We start from the raw sequence: 14,782 nt of genomic DNA on the forward strand, positions 1-14,782 counted from the left end.
AGCAGTTAACGTTTACAATGAGATAGTATTTTGCTAGCAATAATGTTAGCAGGTTAGCCAGATTAGCTCTGTAGTAGTTAGTTGAAGTTATCCATCCAAGACAGTATTTTTCTACATTAGCTTGATATCAATTTGTCTTCAGTAGCGAGTAAGCTAATGTTACTTTGCAGTGATGTTAGCTTCAACTTTGGACTTTGTGTTGTAGTATCGTTTGTTGATGCTAAGCTAACGTCAGCTAGTGTTGCACACTGTTGGTGCTGAAGTGGATAATGGCAACATGTAAACTGCATCAGATTTTTACACGTTTCCCTTTTAACCAATTATTTATTTGATGTATTTAAAAATAACAATCTAAGTCAGTGATTGTCGTAATTCTGAGTTTTGATTGGTGTACGGTGTGTTTGGGTGCAGTCGGTGTGAACAGACAGCTGGAAACTCCCAGGAACGGGTTTGTCTTTTTTTTACATCAGCCAAAACATGTGAAAACACTGGTTTGTCAGGGAGACGCGGCTCACACCCGACACCCGACACACACTCACACAACACAAAATACATAAAGGACATTTATTACACTGAACCAGTAAACATACATGTAACCGTGTGCCCCGAAACAACAGCAGCCAGGGAGGTCGTTTTGAAATTTATATGTGCAATAACTAGACTTACTCAGAGTAAGAAAGGGTTAAATGTATTTTATAAAATTATAAACATGTTATTTTAACATTAATAAAAACAAATTTCCACCTCAAACCATCACTAAAAATAATCACAGCCATGTGGGAAACAAGTACAAAAATAAAAACAAAAAAACTTGGAAACATTCTTGTTTGTAATCAGTAACGATTCTTTGTTATATATATATATATATATATATATATATATATATATATATGTATATATATATATATATATATATATATATATATATGTATATATATAGATATATATATATGGTAGAAAAAGATATATTATATATATATATATAAGTTATATATTATATATATTATTATTATTATTAGATATATATATAAGATATATATTTTCTACCATATATATATATATATATATATATATATATATAGATATATATGGTAGAAAAAGAGAAGAAATCCTGCAGCGTGCAACAGTAGTATTAAAAATGATGTTTCAGGTCAGGGTGGAGCTCAGTGCTTCATTCAGAATTAATTACAGGTATTCAAACCTGTTCAACAGATTCTTTTCTAACACACATTATGGACAGAGAGCTGATCTGTTCACACACAGACAGTAATGATCTGAACCTTTTTTTAAACCAGGAAGTGAGACGGGGTCCCTATAGCTGACCCTTTTTATGCCTGATTAAATCAAGTTTAATCCAAGTTCGACAGAAATCTGGGACAAAACTTTAAAGGGTCAACATTTTCATATAAAATATATTTTTAAACAAAGATGATTATAAAAGTACATTTTTACACCTCTGTTATTACACAGGATTGTTATTTTTAGATACTGAAGGACTTTAACACATTTTTAAATTGTCTGAAGGTGTGAATTCCTGTCTGGGACGAGACTGACACAGAGCAAGTTTAGGGAAAAAAAACATTTCACAAATTACATACATTTCATAAATATAAATAAATGTCCACCAAAAAAAATTGGAATTAGATTTGTCCCAATTCTCATGAATAGCTGTAATCTTAAATAATATTTAAATGATTTTATGTTAATCAGTGCCAACACTGACACTGACTGGTCCCAGTTTATGTTACCTGAGAAACATTTGTCAGATGTTCTGTCCTATTTTTCACAAACTGTTAAAAGATGTTTTAAGATCATATTTAGGTTTTTCTTTGTAAGAACTTCAGAACACAGTGAGAACACAGAATGTGTTTAATGTCAGAGTGTGTAATACTGCCTTTAAACAGGTGATGGCAGCACTGAGCCAAGAAACAGACAGTAAAGACACACATCAGCTTATTAAAATAATGTGTGTCTGTGTGGTTTGTGTAACTGTATTTTCATTTGAACTCACTCCTGTGTGTATTAAAGTTTTCTTATTTGTGTGCAGATCATTTATTCTGCAGCACCAGAATCAAACTTCCTGCACAAGTCAGATTTAAACACTTTACAAGTATTTTTGAGGTTTTGCAGCAGCTTACAGCTGCGATAAATGATATATTTATATACAAACACGATCCCAAAATGTTCAGTCAGATGTTATTGTGCTATAAACAACCAGACAGGGTTGTTTTCACTGGATCACTTGTTTAATGACTGGTTTTCTGTTTTTTCTGCTCATTGTCTGTGCTTCTTGTTGTCAGTTTTTCTTTTTCTTAAATATTAGTTTTGATGCTTATTATTGTTTTTATTTGTTTGTTTGTTTTTAAGTAACAGAGGGGAGGTGCTTAGCATAAACCTGTAGCTCTCCTCATGCATTTATATGTTTTTTTTCATTCGTTGTTGGATTTTATTGCCATTTTATATGTGTGCAATTAAAAAAAATAGAAATAAAATCATCAATATGTATGTATTACTAAACAATTACTAGCCAAATAACTTCAGTTTCTAATAGAATCTTTTTTTTGGTGCAAAAGGCAAAAGAAAAAATGACTTTTTTATTTTATCTAAAAAGAGTTGGACAGTGATTTATTGTGAAAGGAGTTTGATTACATTTTTTAAACCTGGAAAACCCTAAATATAAAAATTCCAGTGTTTTCAAGAGATTCCAGCAGGCAGAAGAAGCAGCTGATGAACGAGTGCAGAGCTGGAGGCTCGTCAGCTGCTTCAGTCTGCAGGTGACTTCCTGTCGGGGGGGTTTCAGTCAGGACTGTAGAAACTGGGTCAGTCTGATTTATTTACACCTTCTTCATGTCCTCGTCACACTCCACTGCTCAGATTCATCCTGCTGCCTCCTCCTCTCTCTCTCTCTCTCTCTCACACACACACACACACACACACACACACACACACACACACACTGAGTTCATGTACAAACATCATGTAAAAAGACTTTATTTACTGATGGTTCTTCACCAAACAACCAAACCCAAAGTCTAACCTGAATGTCAGGACATTTACATCGAATGGATTCCTGTTTGTCATTATCTCATGAATAAAATAAAGTTAAATAAAATAAATAATGAAGTTCAGGAACAGGACCACACCGCTCTCTCACTCACACTCTCTCACCTGCACCTCACTCATTAAACCACTAATCACTTTACTGCATCTCATTGGTTAGTCACCTGCACCTTCCTCCTCCAATCACCTGTGCAGACCTTTATGAGGATGTATAAGCCTCTCCCACATGTCTCAGTTCTCATGACCCCGAGGCTCACTCTTATTTCCCAGCATGCAGCTCAGTGATCAGTATGGTGGCCTACATGTCTCTGAGGTTTTCATATAAACCTTTACAGATTTCTGGTCACACTTCACATGTACTTTTATATTTCCTTCCTATGTTTGTCTTTTTGTGGTGTGAAACAAACAAAACAAAAAAAAAAAAAAACACAGCGTGGCTGCATTGTTCTTCTCCAGGTTCCTACTGGAGAAGAACAATGCAGCCGTTCTTTGTTGTGAAATGAACTCAGAGTTATATGGAATATTTCTGTAAGTATTTGACATTCATCAGAATTTGTTGGTTTCCTCTTTGTTTGTTTACCATCAAACACACATCAATAAATAATAATGTTATTTTATTTTAATGTGTATCAGTGAACCTGTGAAAAAGAAACAGAGCGTCGCAGGTGGATTTCAAACTTGTTTTTATTGAACTTCTGTTGTTTTGTAAAAGAAGAAATCAGCTATGAAGCTCAGTTAATATCAGCAGTGTGTGTGTGAAGTGTGTGTGAAGTGTGTGTGAATTACAGGATGGATTATTAGTTAATGTGTGTGTGTGTGTTCTAGTATTTTTAGTGTGTGTCAGTAAAGCGACATGCATTTAAAAGGCATCTGTCTGTCTGTCAGGGGGCGGGGCTCAGCTTGGTGATTGACCGTGGGGGGGCGGGGCTTGTAGGACACTTGTGGCATCAGATGTGAACGTTCAGCCTGAGTGATGTCATTCTGCACCAACCAATCGGGTGAGAGTGTGGATGCATACAACCTGATTAATCTCTGAGTGTTAAAAACTGACATCAGTGTGTTTGACAAGTGGAGTGTGTGTGTGTGTGTGTGTGTGTGTGATGCAGAGGCAGTGTAACTGTGGCAACAGGAGGGAGGATGAAGATGATTTCTATTGGTTAATGAGGTTAATTTGCACACAGTAGAAGAAGAATCTTTGAAGTTTGGGGAGAGGATCAGAGGTCTGAGGTCAAAGGGCTGAGCGACAGCTAAAATATAAAGGTTCCTCTTCTCTCATTGGACAGGAAGATACAGGAAGTGACTGCAGGACGGTGAGGATGACGGTCCGAGAGAGAGAAAACAAAATGAAGGGAATTTAATTAGACTGGAAAGAATCTATAAAGATTTTTTACAGAAAAACAGTTTGATAAAAACTACTGATCTGAGCTGAAAAAGGTTGTTTTTGTGTGGTTTTTCTCACCTACTGTGCAGCCGGTTCACTCTGTTCTCCTCCTGCTTCTGTTTTTGGGAGGTCAGCCTGCAGGAGAGACGCAGCAGAGGTCACATGACTGCCTCCGAATGCAAATCCATTCATATAAAAAAACACACCTCTCCCAGAACAGGTGTTAGTTACACAGGCACAACCTGTACAGAAGCTTTAACCTGCAGGACACATCTCACTGTCCTGGTTACTTTCTGGTCAAAGTGACTTTTCAAAACCTCTGATTGAGTCATTAAAAATATTTGACAGCATTTGTTTTGGGAGAATTGTGACTTGATATCTGCTGATTGGCACTACAGCAGGAGACAAACTTGTGTAAATGCTGCAGGGTAAAACCACAGGAGAGCGCAGAAATATTTCTGCAGAGAAAAGTGAGATGAAGGTGAAGATGAGCTCAGCTGGAAGAAACAGCCATGTTAGTCAGAGTTTATGTGCTGACATATTTCCAATATCATCCTTATTTTTATTGCTGCTGGATGCTTGTTAGATGTTTTTTAAAGATCTGAATGTAGAGTTTCTTTCTGTAAAGTTTGCTGTTAGTAAAGAAATGCATCATCTGCATAAAACTGAACATCAAATGTTTTTTTTAGCAGGTCAGCACCATGCAGTCTTCTTCTTCTTCATGCTTGGTTAAATCTTTGAGGAGAAACAACATCACCACATGTTGACATTATTTATTGACTCTTATTTGTTTTTACTCCAGAGGATTTTGTAACATTGTGAGAGGTGAAGTATAAATAAAGTTATAACAATTTGCAGGAATTCAAATAATAAATCTAATAATTCTGTGGTCTGTAAAGTTTAAGAAGCAGGAGAAGCAGCAGAAAAGTCAGATTTATGGAGCTGTGAGTCCTGAAAAGTCTCATCAGGCAGTGAGCATCATGCCATGCAATCACTCAACCCCCCCGACCAATCAGGCACCTCCTCAGCCCCTGGTCCCGCCTCCTCCTGTTCCCAGCCAGAGATTTATGAATGGAGACAAAAATGAAAGTTATCAACGCAACAAAACGTTTTGATATTAATTACTACAGAATTATATGTATGATAATATAACATGAAAATTCAACCAGTAGTTCATCTTTTATGTCACATATTTATGAGAATTATAATTCTATATTTATCAGGACATCAATTAAACACAAGCAGCCAAATATAATTATAAACATAATTATTCTGAAAATACTGTCAAAACCACAAAGACATTTAAAGGCTGCAGTTGTTCTTAGTAAAGAAACAGAACAGTGAACATTAAACAGATTTTATATTTACATATGAAAGAATTTACTCATTTAAATTCATTTAAAGGAGAAATGTTGTGCTGAGCAGAAGATTCATTTGTGGCAGAGAAAATACAAAAAACATTTTTGTAAGTGAAAAATGTGTGAATTAATGTTTTCTTTTTAGACTAATGATTAAACTAGTTCAACTATTTAGACTAATGATTAAACTAGTTCAACTATTTAGGCTAATGTTCTGAAAACTGTTCATTTACTTTGAAAACACATTCAGTCCTATTAAAATTAAAACTACACTTAAAAAACTGTTAAATTTAACATTTTGAAACTGAAAATAAACAAAATATTTTTAAGTGTGATGATAATAATAATCAGATTTATATATAATAACACATTAATAGATTGAACGTCATGCTGATTTGGCATCATGTGATCATGTGACATCACTCACCTTGCTGACGAATCCGCTCGCCAACGCCGCATTCGTCACCTCATCCACTGTTGTCTGGGCGACCTCGTTGGCCCCGGAGACGGCGGATTCTGCAGCGACGTTGGCCTGTTCAGTCGTCTTCTGGGCAACTGAGTGACAGGAAACATCACAGACACATCACGCCATTAAACGTATATTAATTAAAACCTCTGCAATAATTTATCTGCAAACAAAACAGAACTGATGTGATCAATAACAGAAAACATTTCAGATTTAATAGTAAGAGTTTTATTATTTATTAGTCCCAGTGAGACGCTGAAACTGTAACATAAATACTTTCATCTGAAAGGTTAACAGCTGTAATGAGAAAACATCTTCTAAAAAAGGATTTTAAATCAGTCTGTCAGAAAAATGTAGCAGAGTAAAAAGTAGGATAAATAAATACTCAAGTAAAGTACAAGTACACAAGTACAAGTACAAATGTATTTGACTGTTACATTTCACCTTCATCTATCAATAATGTGACGGCATAAGATCTTAATTAACACATTTTAATGATTACACAATCAAATATATTACTACAAAACATCTTGTGCCAGATGTTCCAAAATTACAGTAAGATGCGATAAAAATAGTATAATATTAAATCTAAAGTTGAATTTAAAATATAATATGTATAAGGAGTGAATAAAATAAATAAAGAAAATAACAACATAAGAAAGATAAGTTAAGATCAAATGTGAGCTAAAACAGAAAAAGTAGCAGCATGATATCAAGTCTAATACTGAACAATAATAATAATAATAATAATAATAAGGATGAAAAGTGACATTGTACATAATATTTAAAATAAATGTTGCAAATGAAGTTGAAATAATAAAAATAATCCCATGTATTGTTCTGTTCCCCAGCGTGTTGCTGAGCTCTCCTGTGCCCAGGTTCGGCCCCGCCCCCCTCCCTGCAGCTGCAGTGATTGGCAGCAGCTGCAGTCAATCAGCAGTCAGGATGTGGTGCTGAGAATCAGAGTCTGCAGCAGATCAGGTCCAGACTTCAGTCTGCGTGTCTGCAGTCTGTCTGCTCCTGCAGCAGCAGGTTAACTGTTTGTTCGCATGTTGTCTGCTGTCAGCAGAGACGCTCACTGTCTCTTTGTCTCATGTGTCTTTGCTAGCCTCCCTGGCCGTCTGATCAGTATTTGACCTTAATTTAGTTTGAACTTAATATCTTAATAAAAAGAACTTTGGTCTGCACACTTTGTCCTTTCCCTAGGTTTCTTTTAATTATTGTTACACCTGGAGTCCAACCTCTGGAGTCCTAACAGACTGAATACACAAAAGATTCAACATGTCTTCAGTAAAGGGAGAACGACGGTGTATTAAAGCCATTCTGGGTTAAAAAAAAAAAAGAATTATGGAGCCGGACGAAGAGGTAATAAAGAGAGAAAAACTCACAGTCACACTACAGACGCTGCGATGGATGATCTAATCAAATTGTGCTTTAAAATCAGATTTATCAATAAGAAGTACTCGTGATATTATCCATAATAACATCTGAACTTCTCCATGAATCAGTCCTGTTCATAAGAAAACAACAACTGATGTGAAGGAGCTCAAAGCTTTCATGCATCAGAAGCTACAGTTTAATTAAACTTGTCTGTACCAGACAGAAAGACAGAAACGATGATGACTTCTTATATTCGGCTCCTGAAAAATAGAAACGTTTATGAGAAACAGATGAAGCTTCAGTGAGCTCAAAATAAGAGTCTCATTTATTTCTCATAAGTCAAAGAAAAGACAGTTGTCTAGGGGAATACTGCAGAAACTTCTAAAATTTGGGTCCAGTGAAGCAGCCTTTGTCTCTCAGCCTGAGACTCATTTGAGACAAATTTAAGGTCTAAAAGAAAACTCGCTTGTCTTAAATGAGATCTTAAATTTGTCTCAGTGGACAAATTAAAGTCCTGTTGCTCCACGCAGTCGTCAAAGAGAAAAAGTTAAGGCCAATCAAAGCTGGTTAAATGACTCACATCACCTTCACAGATTAGTCTCTGGGTTTTTATGCCCTGTGTTTCGTCTGCAGGTAGAAAAGGAAACATGGGATTGATAAAATGTCTCCTAAAAGTGAAACGTGTGAGTTTTTTGTTTTGTGCTGTAGCAGTGTGTTCACCTTGGTTAACACCCGTCACCACTCCCTCCATCGTCTTGTTTCCTGGAAAAAACAGAGACAGAAAAATGGTTGTTGAAATGGGAAAACTTTGTGTCGCAGTAGTGATTTAAATCTGTCTTATATTAGAGACAGGCCTTTATTTCTAATTCCTCTGTTTTATATGTTAGTAAGAGTCCTTCCTGTTTTATTAAGTTGAATTCATTAATCAGTTTCCACAGCAATAACTCCATCAATAAATGTCCTTCCTACACAGTTTTCACTCACTTATTGTTGCTTCTACTCAGCCATTTTTAAAAGAGTTCCCCGTCAAGCTGCCTGCATTAAATTCAACACTTTTACATACATTTCAGATTAAAAGCCTCCCAGCTGTTAGCGGGAGATGTCTTGTGGACAGGAATCAGTATTTAAGGTAACCAACTTAAAGGTGATGAGCTACATTTACACAGCAGCTAGTGGTCAGCTGCTACAGCTATCTGTCCATCATCATCAGTCACCAAGAAACTGAGCAGCTGATTCTCCTAAACATCTGAAGTGAGTCAATAAAGTTATAGAGTTTTAGTTATTCTCTTAAACATCAATTTAGACTTCACAAGAAGGCAGACAGACAGGCAGACAGACAGGCAGACACACAGACACACAGACAGACAGACAGACAGACAGGCAGACACACAGACAGACACACACACACAGACAGACAGACAGACAGGCAGACACACAGACAGACAGACAGACAGACGGACAGACAGACAGACAGCTGTTTGCAGCAGTTCAGGTTGAATCTGACCTGATTTTCTCTGCAGAGATGAACGGAGCTCAGCTGCTCTCTGAATTATTTATTCATGTCACCCAAGCGAGCAGCGATGAACACAACCTTTACTGAAGTCACTGAACGCCACACTGACTGTACGTCAGCTCTACACAGAACATATGTCACAGCCTACATAAGTGGACGACACTGTTATGAGCATTTAATGTGGTGGTGACTGAGTATGTCTGAATATGCTAATGTCAGCATAAAAATAACAGTAGCATAAAATGCTAATGTTAGCATGAAAATCTAATATTAGCATAAAACACTATTGTTATCATAAAATAATGTAACATTAGTATAAAATTCTAATGTTAGCATAAAATGCTAATGCTAATGTTAGCATGAAAAGCTTAGATTAGCAGAGATGTGAGGTTTTATGTTAACATTAGTGTTTTGTGCTAATGTCAGTTTTTTCTTTGGCCTCTGAAATGTAGTTGAGTAAAATTATAAAGTAGCAAGTACCTCCAAACTACTTAAAGCTGCGATTCTGGAGAGACATAATTAATGGTTGAGATTTTGTTGACATTTGTCCAGAATCACTTGTAGCAGCTTTGACTGCAGTACTTGAGTAAATGTACTCAGTTACTTTCCACCAAAACAACCAGCAGTTGTCTACATAAAGCCCACTCTGTGTTTTTTTATTGTTATTTGATTATGATCTTATGATTTGTTTTTCAGAGCTCTGATTGGACAGGTTGGTGTCTCTAGTGGACATCAGATGAACTGCAGGTGACTTCAGGTCGTCTCAGCCGACCTGTTTGGTTCAGACGCAGAGTAATAGTTCTGTCAGTGGGCGTCCTGCTGCTCAGACATGTGATGATCCGACTGAACAGAGTCTTTGTCTGGTGAACAGTGTGTGATTCACACACACACACACACACACACACACACACACACACACACACACACACGCAGCTGTTTCCAAACAGGCAGCAGACTGACAGACTGATGTCGGTGTTTGAACTGATCTGTGACATCAGTTACAGGAATCAGATATGATGCATATTTAATGAGCCCGCAGGTCTTATCTCCTCTAATGGACGTTTTATTTCTTCCTCTTTCCACTCAGTAGGACTGTGTATCAATGCAATTATAATCAATAAATTATTAATATGTTTTAATATTTGGCAACTGTCCATGGTTCACATGAGGCGATCCACTTCACCAGCAAGCTGAAAATGACTGTTAGCATTAAAAAAGTAACAGAGTACTCAGACATGAGTTAGCATACAAGCTACAAAACGTATGTTAGCATTAACAAAACTTAAAATTAGCATTTAAAAAGTGAATGTCAGCATGAAAAAATTACATTAGCATAAAAACTTAATGTTAAAAACTCGTGTTAGTATGAAACACTAATGTTAGCATGAAAAACCTTAACATTAACAACTAAAAACTGAGGATTCTGTGGTTGTAATTGTACTGATTTAAAACTAGACTGAAAATCATTTAAAATATTTTCATCAAATTAAAACAGTTTAACTGTAAATTTACATGGAAATCAAAGAGTTTATAACATGAACAGTGTTTGTGTTTGAGGGGAAAGTAAGAAACTTTTCATTAATTCATTTAAAGTTTTGATGCTCAAATGTAATTTGTGTCGTAGTGTTTGGTGGAATTAAGTCGGACTCTGTCCAAGTTCAGAGACATGAATCCTCAGTGGGACACTTGTCTCAGCCAACCATCACCCAGGCAACAAGTACAACAACAACAACAACAGGCCTTTGTACGACTTGAAAGCTCACGAACACTCAGACGTCTGAACTCAAGAACCGTTCGAGGAGCACGTGAAGGCAGCATTAGTTCACATGAGGAGAGTCGAGTGTCTGTGGTTACGATGATGTGTTTACTGACATATTCTGAATTTAAGATGATCTTCAGGTGAAATGTTTCAGTCCGATCGTTCTAGAAAACAAATGATCTGTATGATTAAGAATCTTCACAGATCATTTATTTTTGCTTCGACATCTTATGATCATGATCACAGGAGTTCTGTGGTTCGCTCCACTCTGAGCTCAAAATATTCTCCTACTTGGCAAATGAAACAAAAATTCAGTTCAGCCAGACATCGTGATCAGACGTTCCTGTGGAAAGAGAACATTTCTTCATCTGACTCCCAGAGTCATGATGCAACAACGATCCGTAACCTGAACTCAGAGTTTTCTTTCGTTTGGTTGGAATCAGCGGTTGAGCTGCTGAACCTGCTGGAATTACTGCTGTGTCATCTTTAAATGCCGCGTCATGTTTCACAATCCGTTATTAACGCTGTGTCACATTTCAGAATTTGATATTAACGCCGTGTCGTGTCTCAGTTTTATTTTTCCACAACCACTTTAACAGAAACTGTCAAATTATTTTTTTTTATCTGTGATGATTTAAAAAAGTGAAATTATATTTTACTGTGTGTCACTCTGGCCAGCAGGGGGAGCCGCAGTCTTTCAGCGTACATACGTCATTTTGTCCGACACGTCCGTCTCAGGACCCTGGAACTTCTCAGATTTTATGATTTAGTATCTCTACCCATCCCTCATTCAGTTTCCACCAAAAACAGTTGATTTTTCATCATTTAATGTCACATTTATCTGTTTTCTTGATTTTATTCCTTCTGTCCCTCCATCTTTCCATCCATCCGTCCATTTTTCTCTCATCTCAAACTACTGTCATCATCTTTAGATTTAGATTTAATGCACAATGTCACGATGAATTGCGCTTCTCTCTTTTTCTTCCTTTTAAGTTTTTAATATTTTAAGATTCTGCTTCTTGTCCTCCATCTGTCTCTCTCTCCACCCGTCCCACGAAGATCTTCTCGTCCTCAGCCCATCCTTTGCTCATTTTCTACCAAAAAAACTCAAGTTTCTCACATTTTTAGGTTCAGTTTGGTGTGAAAATTAACATTTTCTATCATTTATTCTTTCTTTCTGTCTGTATAAACCTCCATCCATCTTTCTACTCATCCCTTCATCCCTCGACCTGCTGCAAAGTGACTGTCACGATGAATTGCACTTCTTCCTTCCTTCCTTCCTTCCTTTCTTTCTTTCTTTCTTTCTTTCTTTCTCAGATTTGAATATTTTAAGATTTATCTTCTGGTCTTTCATCCGTCTCCACCCGTCCCAGTTGGTACTTCTTGTCCCCAGTTCATCCCTCGTTCATTTTCTACCACAATTTCGGAAAAAATTGAGTGGTGTGAAAATTAACTTTTATCCCTTCATTCCTTCTGTCTGTCCCTCTATACCTCCTTCCATCCTTCCTTCCATCCTATCCCTGCTGAAAACAGACCTCCATCTCTTCTTCTTCTTAATGCACGATGTCATGATGAATTGCACTTTTCCTCCACTGGTCTCGCTCTTTTCCTTCTTCCCGGTCTTTCTTTCTCAGATTAGGATATTTTAAGATCCACACTGCTGCCGTCCCTCATTCACTTTGCCAAAAAGAAATTTCTCATCCTCCACTCGTTCCTGACTACAGATTGGATCATTTCATCCATGCCCCCTCCCTTCATCCCTCCATCATCCCTTCTTCTCCTCCCATTGTCATGATTAATTACACTGCTTGTCCACCTGACTCAGCATTTACTTTTTCATCCATTTCACTTTCCATCCATCCATCCATCCATCCATCCGTCTGTCCGCCCTCTCACCGACGTAGAAGACCCCCTCCTTGGTCTTGGCAGCGGCCTCCTCCACGCCGGCCTTCGTCTTCTCGGCGGCGGCCACCACTCCATCCTTTGCAATGGAGAAACCCTTCTTCAGAGCTTCCATGATGCTTTGCTTCTCGTTTCCTCTCTGTTCTTCTGTCTGTCTCTTCTTCTCTGTCCTCTTCTTCTGCACCGTCTGCCTCGGTCGTCTCGTCTTCTTCTTTCTGCTAATGGACGAGAGAGAGAGAGAGAGGGAGAGTAAGTGAGAGAGGAGGGGTGGAGAGAGGGCACGTGAGAAAAAGAGAGAGAGAGAGAGAGAGTGATATATAGAAGTAACACGGGACTGTTGTGTGCAGTGGATGAACGAGAGAGAGAGAGGGAGAGAGAAGTGAAGATGCAAGAGCAGGACAGGGGCGTGTCCAGGGAGGGGTCAGCTGTGATTGGCTCTCTGCTCAGTCAGGGGCGGGACGAGTAAATCAGACTTCTGTTTATAGGTGCAAATCAAAGTCTGTCTGAGATTTAAAGGTGCACTTTGTAAGAATATTAGTTTTAAACATGCAAAAATTAACTAAACTGATCAACAGAAAGTGAAATAATAAGTTCTGACGTCTTCATATTGTAGCGATGCACAGACTGGACCAGGTCATAAAAATGAACCGTCTGATTAGAAGCGCAGCATCGTAACGAGCCAGCGCCGGGCCTCAACGCAAAATATTCAAACGCTCGCCATCACAAGCAGACGCAACATAAACTAATGTCAGTGTGGATGAGAGCCAAGATAAAGATATAAACCAACAGGTGACAACATTATTCATGTCTGCAGGTTCGTATTAACCTTTAAAAAGATAAAAGTGTGTAGGTTGATTATTAGTCAAATAAATAATAAAGTTCTCTTCTTTTATTCACACGTGAGCAATAACAGGTGGATTCTTTCATTTATACAATGCTTTAAAATGTTATTAGCAGAAGTGAAGTGATGTCCTGGTGACTCGTGTTCAAACTCTGATCATGAGCTCTAATCCAGCTGACTTCTGTCTGAAGTCTGAGACGCTGTGAGTGGCTTCACATTCAACAACTTCTTTGATCATTTAGTTTCCTCTGTCCTGTTCAGTTTATGACCGTAGTTTGTAGTTTTTCTGCTTTAGTGTCCCACATGTTTGCTGCAGTGACATCACTGCACACAGGGAAATGGTCGTGGTTGTTTCCTGAATGTTCATCATTTGAAAAGTAATATGGCCTTTCTGAACTGACAGAGGAGCCTCGTCCTCCCCATGGTCCAAAGCTCCTGTGTCCACAGTGTCCAGTGTCCACAGTGTCCACACCGTCGTCCCCCAGCACTGCGAGCTCTCGGTCCCAGCAGACTCCGTCCAGCTAACAGGACTGCTAGCTGGACGGCTAACTGAGCTAAATACCTTAAAAATGTTTCAGTGTCTCCTAGATACAGGTGTTACCATCTTGTTGTGGTGAGTGTGTGCAGTAGTGATCAGGGTTGGATGCTTCGAGAGGAGGGGGCGGGGCTTATGACCTCTACTGCAGCCAGCCACCAGGGGGGCATCCAGGTGTTCTGGAGGAACTTTTGGGGAGGGTCACGTTGTCCGTCTTTATATGTGTCGGTGGTGCACACGGACTTCATGCTCCAAACAAAAAATGCCTTGCCTGTGTCGTCTGTCCCGATGACATCACGTAGGTCATGAAAGACACCGAGCTGTGATTGGTTGGAGACTAACATGTAGTCTGTCACGTCTCTAAAATAAGACGGCAATGTGATACAGTGACCATCTGAGCAGACGAAAAAGATCGCAGAGTCCGAACACGGCATAATGAACCAACATGGCCGCCGCCGCCGAACAAGGAGGACGCCATGGAGAGGAAGTGAGAGAGCAGAGGTGAAGAGGAGGAGGGAGGAGTCTGTCTCTTCCTTTGTCCTGACAGGAACCTGAACATGACTCAGCAGAAACAAACACACACACAC

General features: G+C 38.3%; 1 protein-coding gene across 2 annotated transcripts; it reads right to left on the minus strand.

Moving 5' to 3' along the window:
• Positions 1-4,105: 4,105 nt before the first annotated feature.
• sncga (synuclein, gamma a) lies at positions 4,106-13,052 on the minus strand. Of its 2 annotated transcripts, XM_084736430.1 has the most exons (6): positions 12,814-13,051; positions 8,366-8,407; positions 6,227-6,354; positions 5,462-5,488; positions 4,520-4,576; positions 4,106-4,360 (listed from the first exon to the last, which is right to left on the minus strand). In XM_084736430.1, the coding sequence occupies exons 1-5, from the start codon at positions 12,932-12,934 to the stop codon at positions 4,520-4,522; spliced, it is 375 nt and encodes a 124-aa protein (XP_084592556.1). In that variant the 5' UTR covers positions 12,935-13,051; the 3' UTR covers positions 4,106-4,360. The 2 variants fall into 2 exon arrangements, with proteins under 2 accessions (XP_084592556.1, XP_084592557.1); XM_084736431.1 differs by lacking the exon at positions 5,462-5,488 and having other exon boundaries at positions 12,814-13,052.
• Positions 13,053-14,782: the final 1,730 nt, after the last annotated feature.

The sequence above is a fragment of the Lutjanus erythropterus genome, chromosome 14 (assembly GCF_056507025.1).
Source record: "Lutjanus erythropterus isolate fLutEry1 chromosome 14, fLutEry1.hap2, whole genome shotgun sequence".
NCBI lineage: Eukaryota > Metazoa > Chordata > Actinopteri > Lutjaniformes > Lutjanidae > Lutjanus > Lutjanus erythropterus.

What these genes read in the sequence shown, in the direction of transcription:
- sncga (XM_084736430.1), bottom strand. Translation starts at nt 12,934, where the DNA reads ATGGAAGCTCTGAAGAAGGGTTTCTCCATTGCAAAGGATGGAGTGGTG. An exon ending in GGAGGGGGTCTTCTACGTCG is followed by an intron (nt 8,408 to 12,813) that starts GTGAGAGGGCGG and finishes TGTTTTTTCCAG; the next exon opens with GAAACAAGACGATGGAGGGA. An exon ending in GGTGACGGGTGTTAACCAAG is followed by an intron (nt 6,355 to 8,365) that starts GTGAACACACTG and finishes CCTGTCACTCAG; the next exon opens with TTGCCCAGAAGACGACTGAA.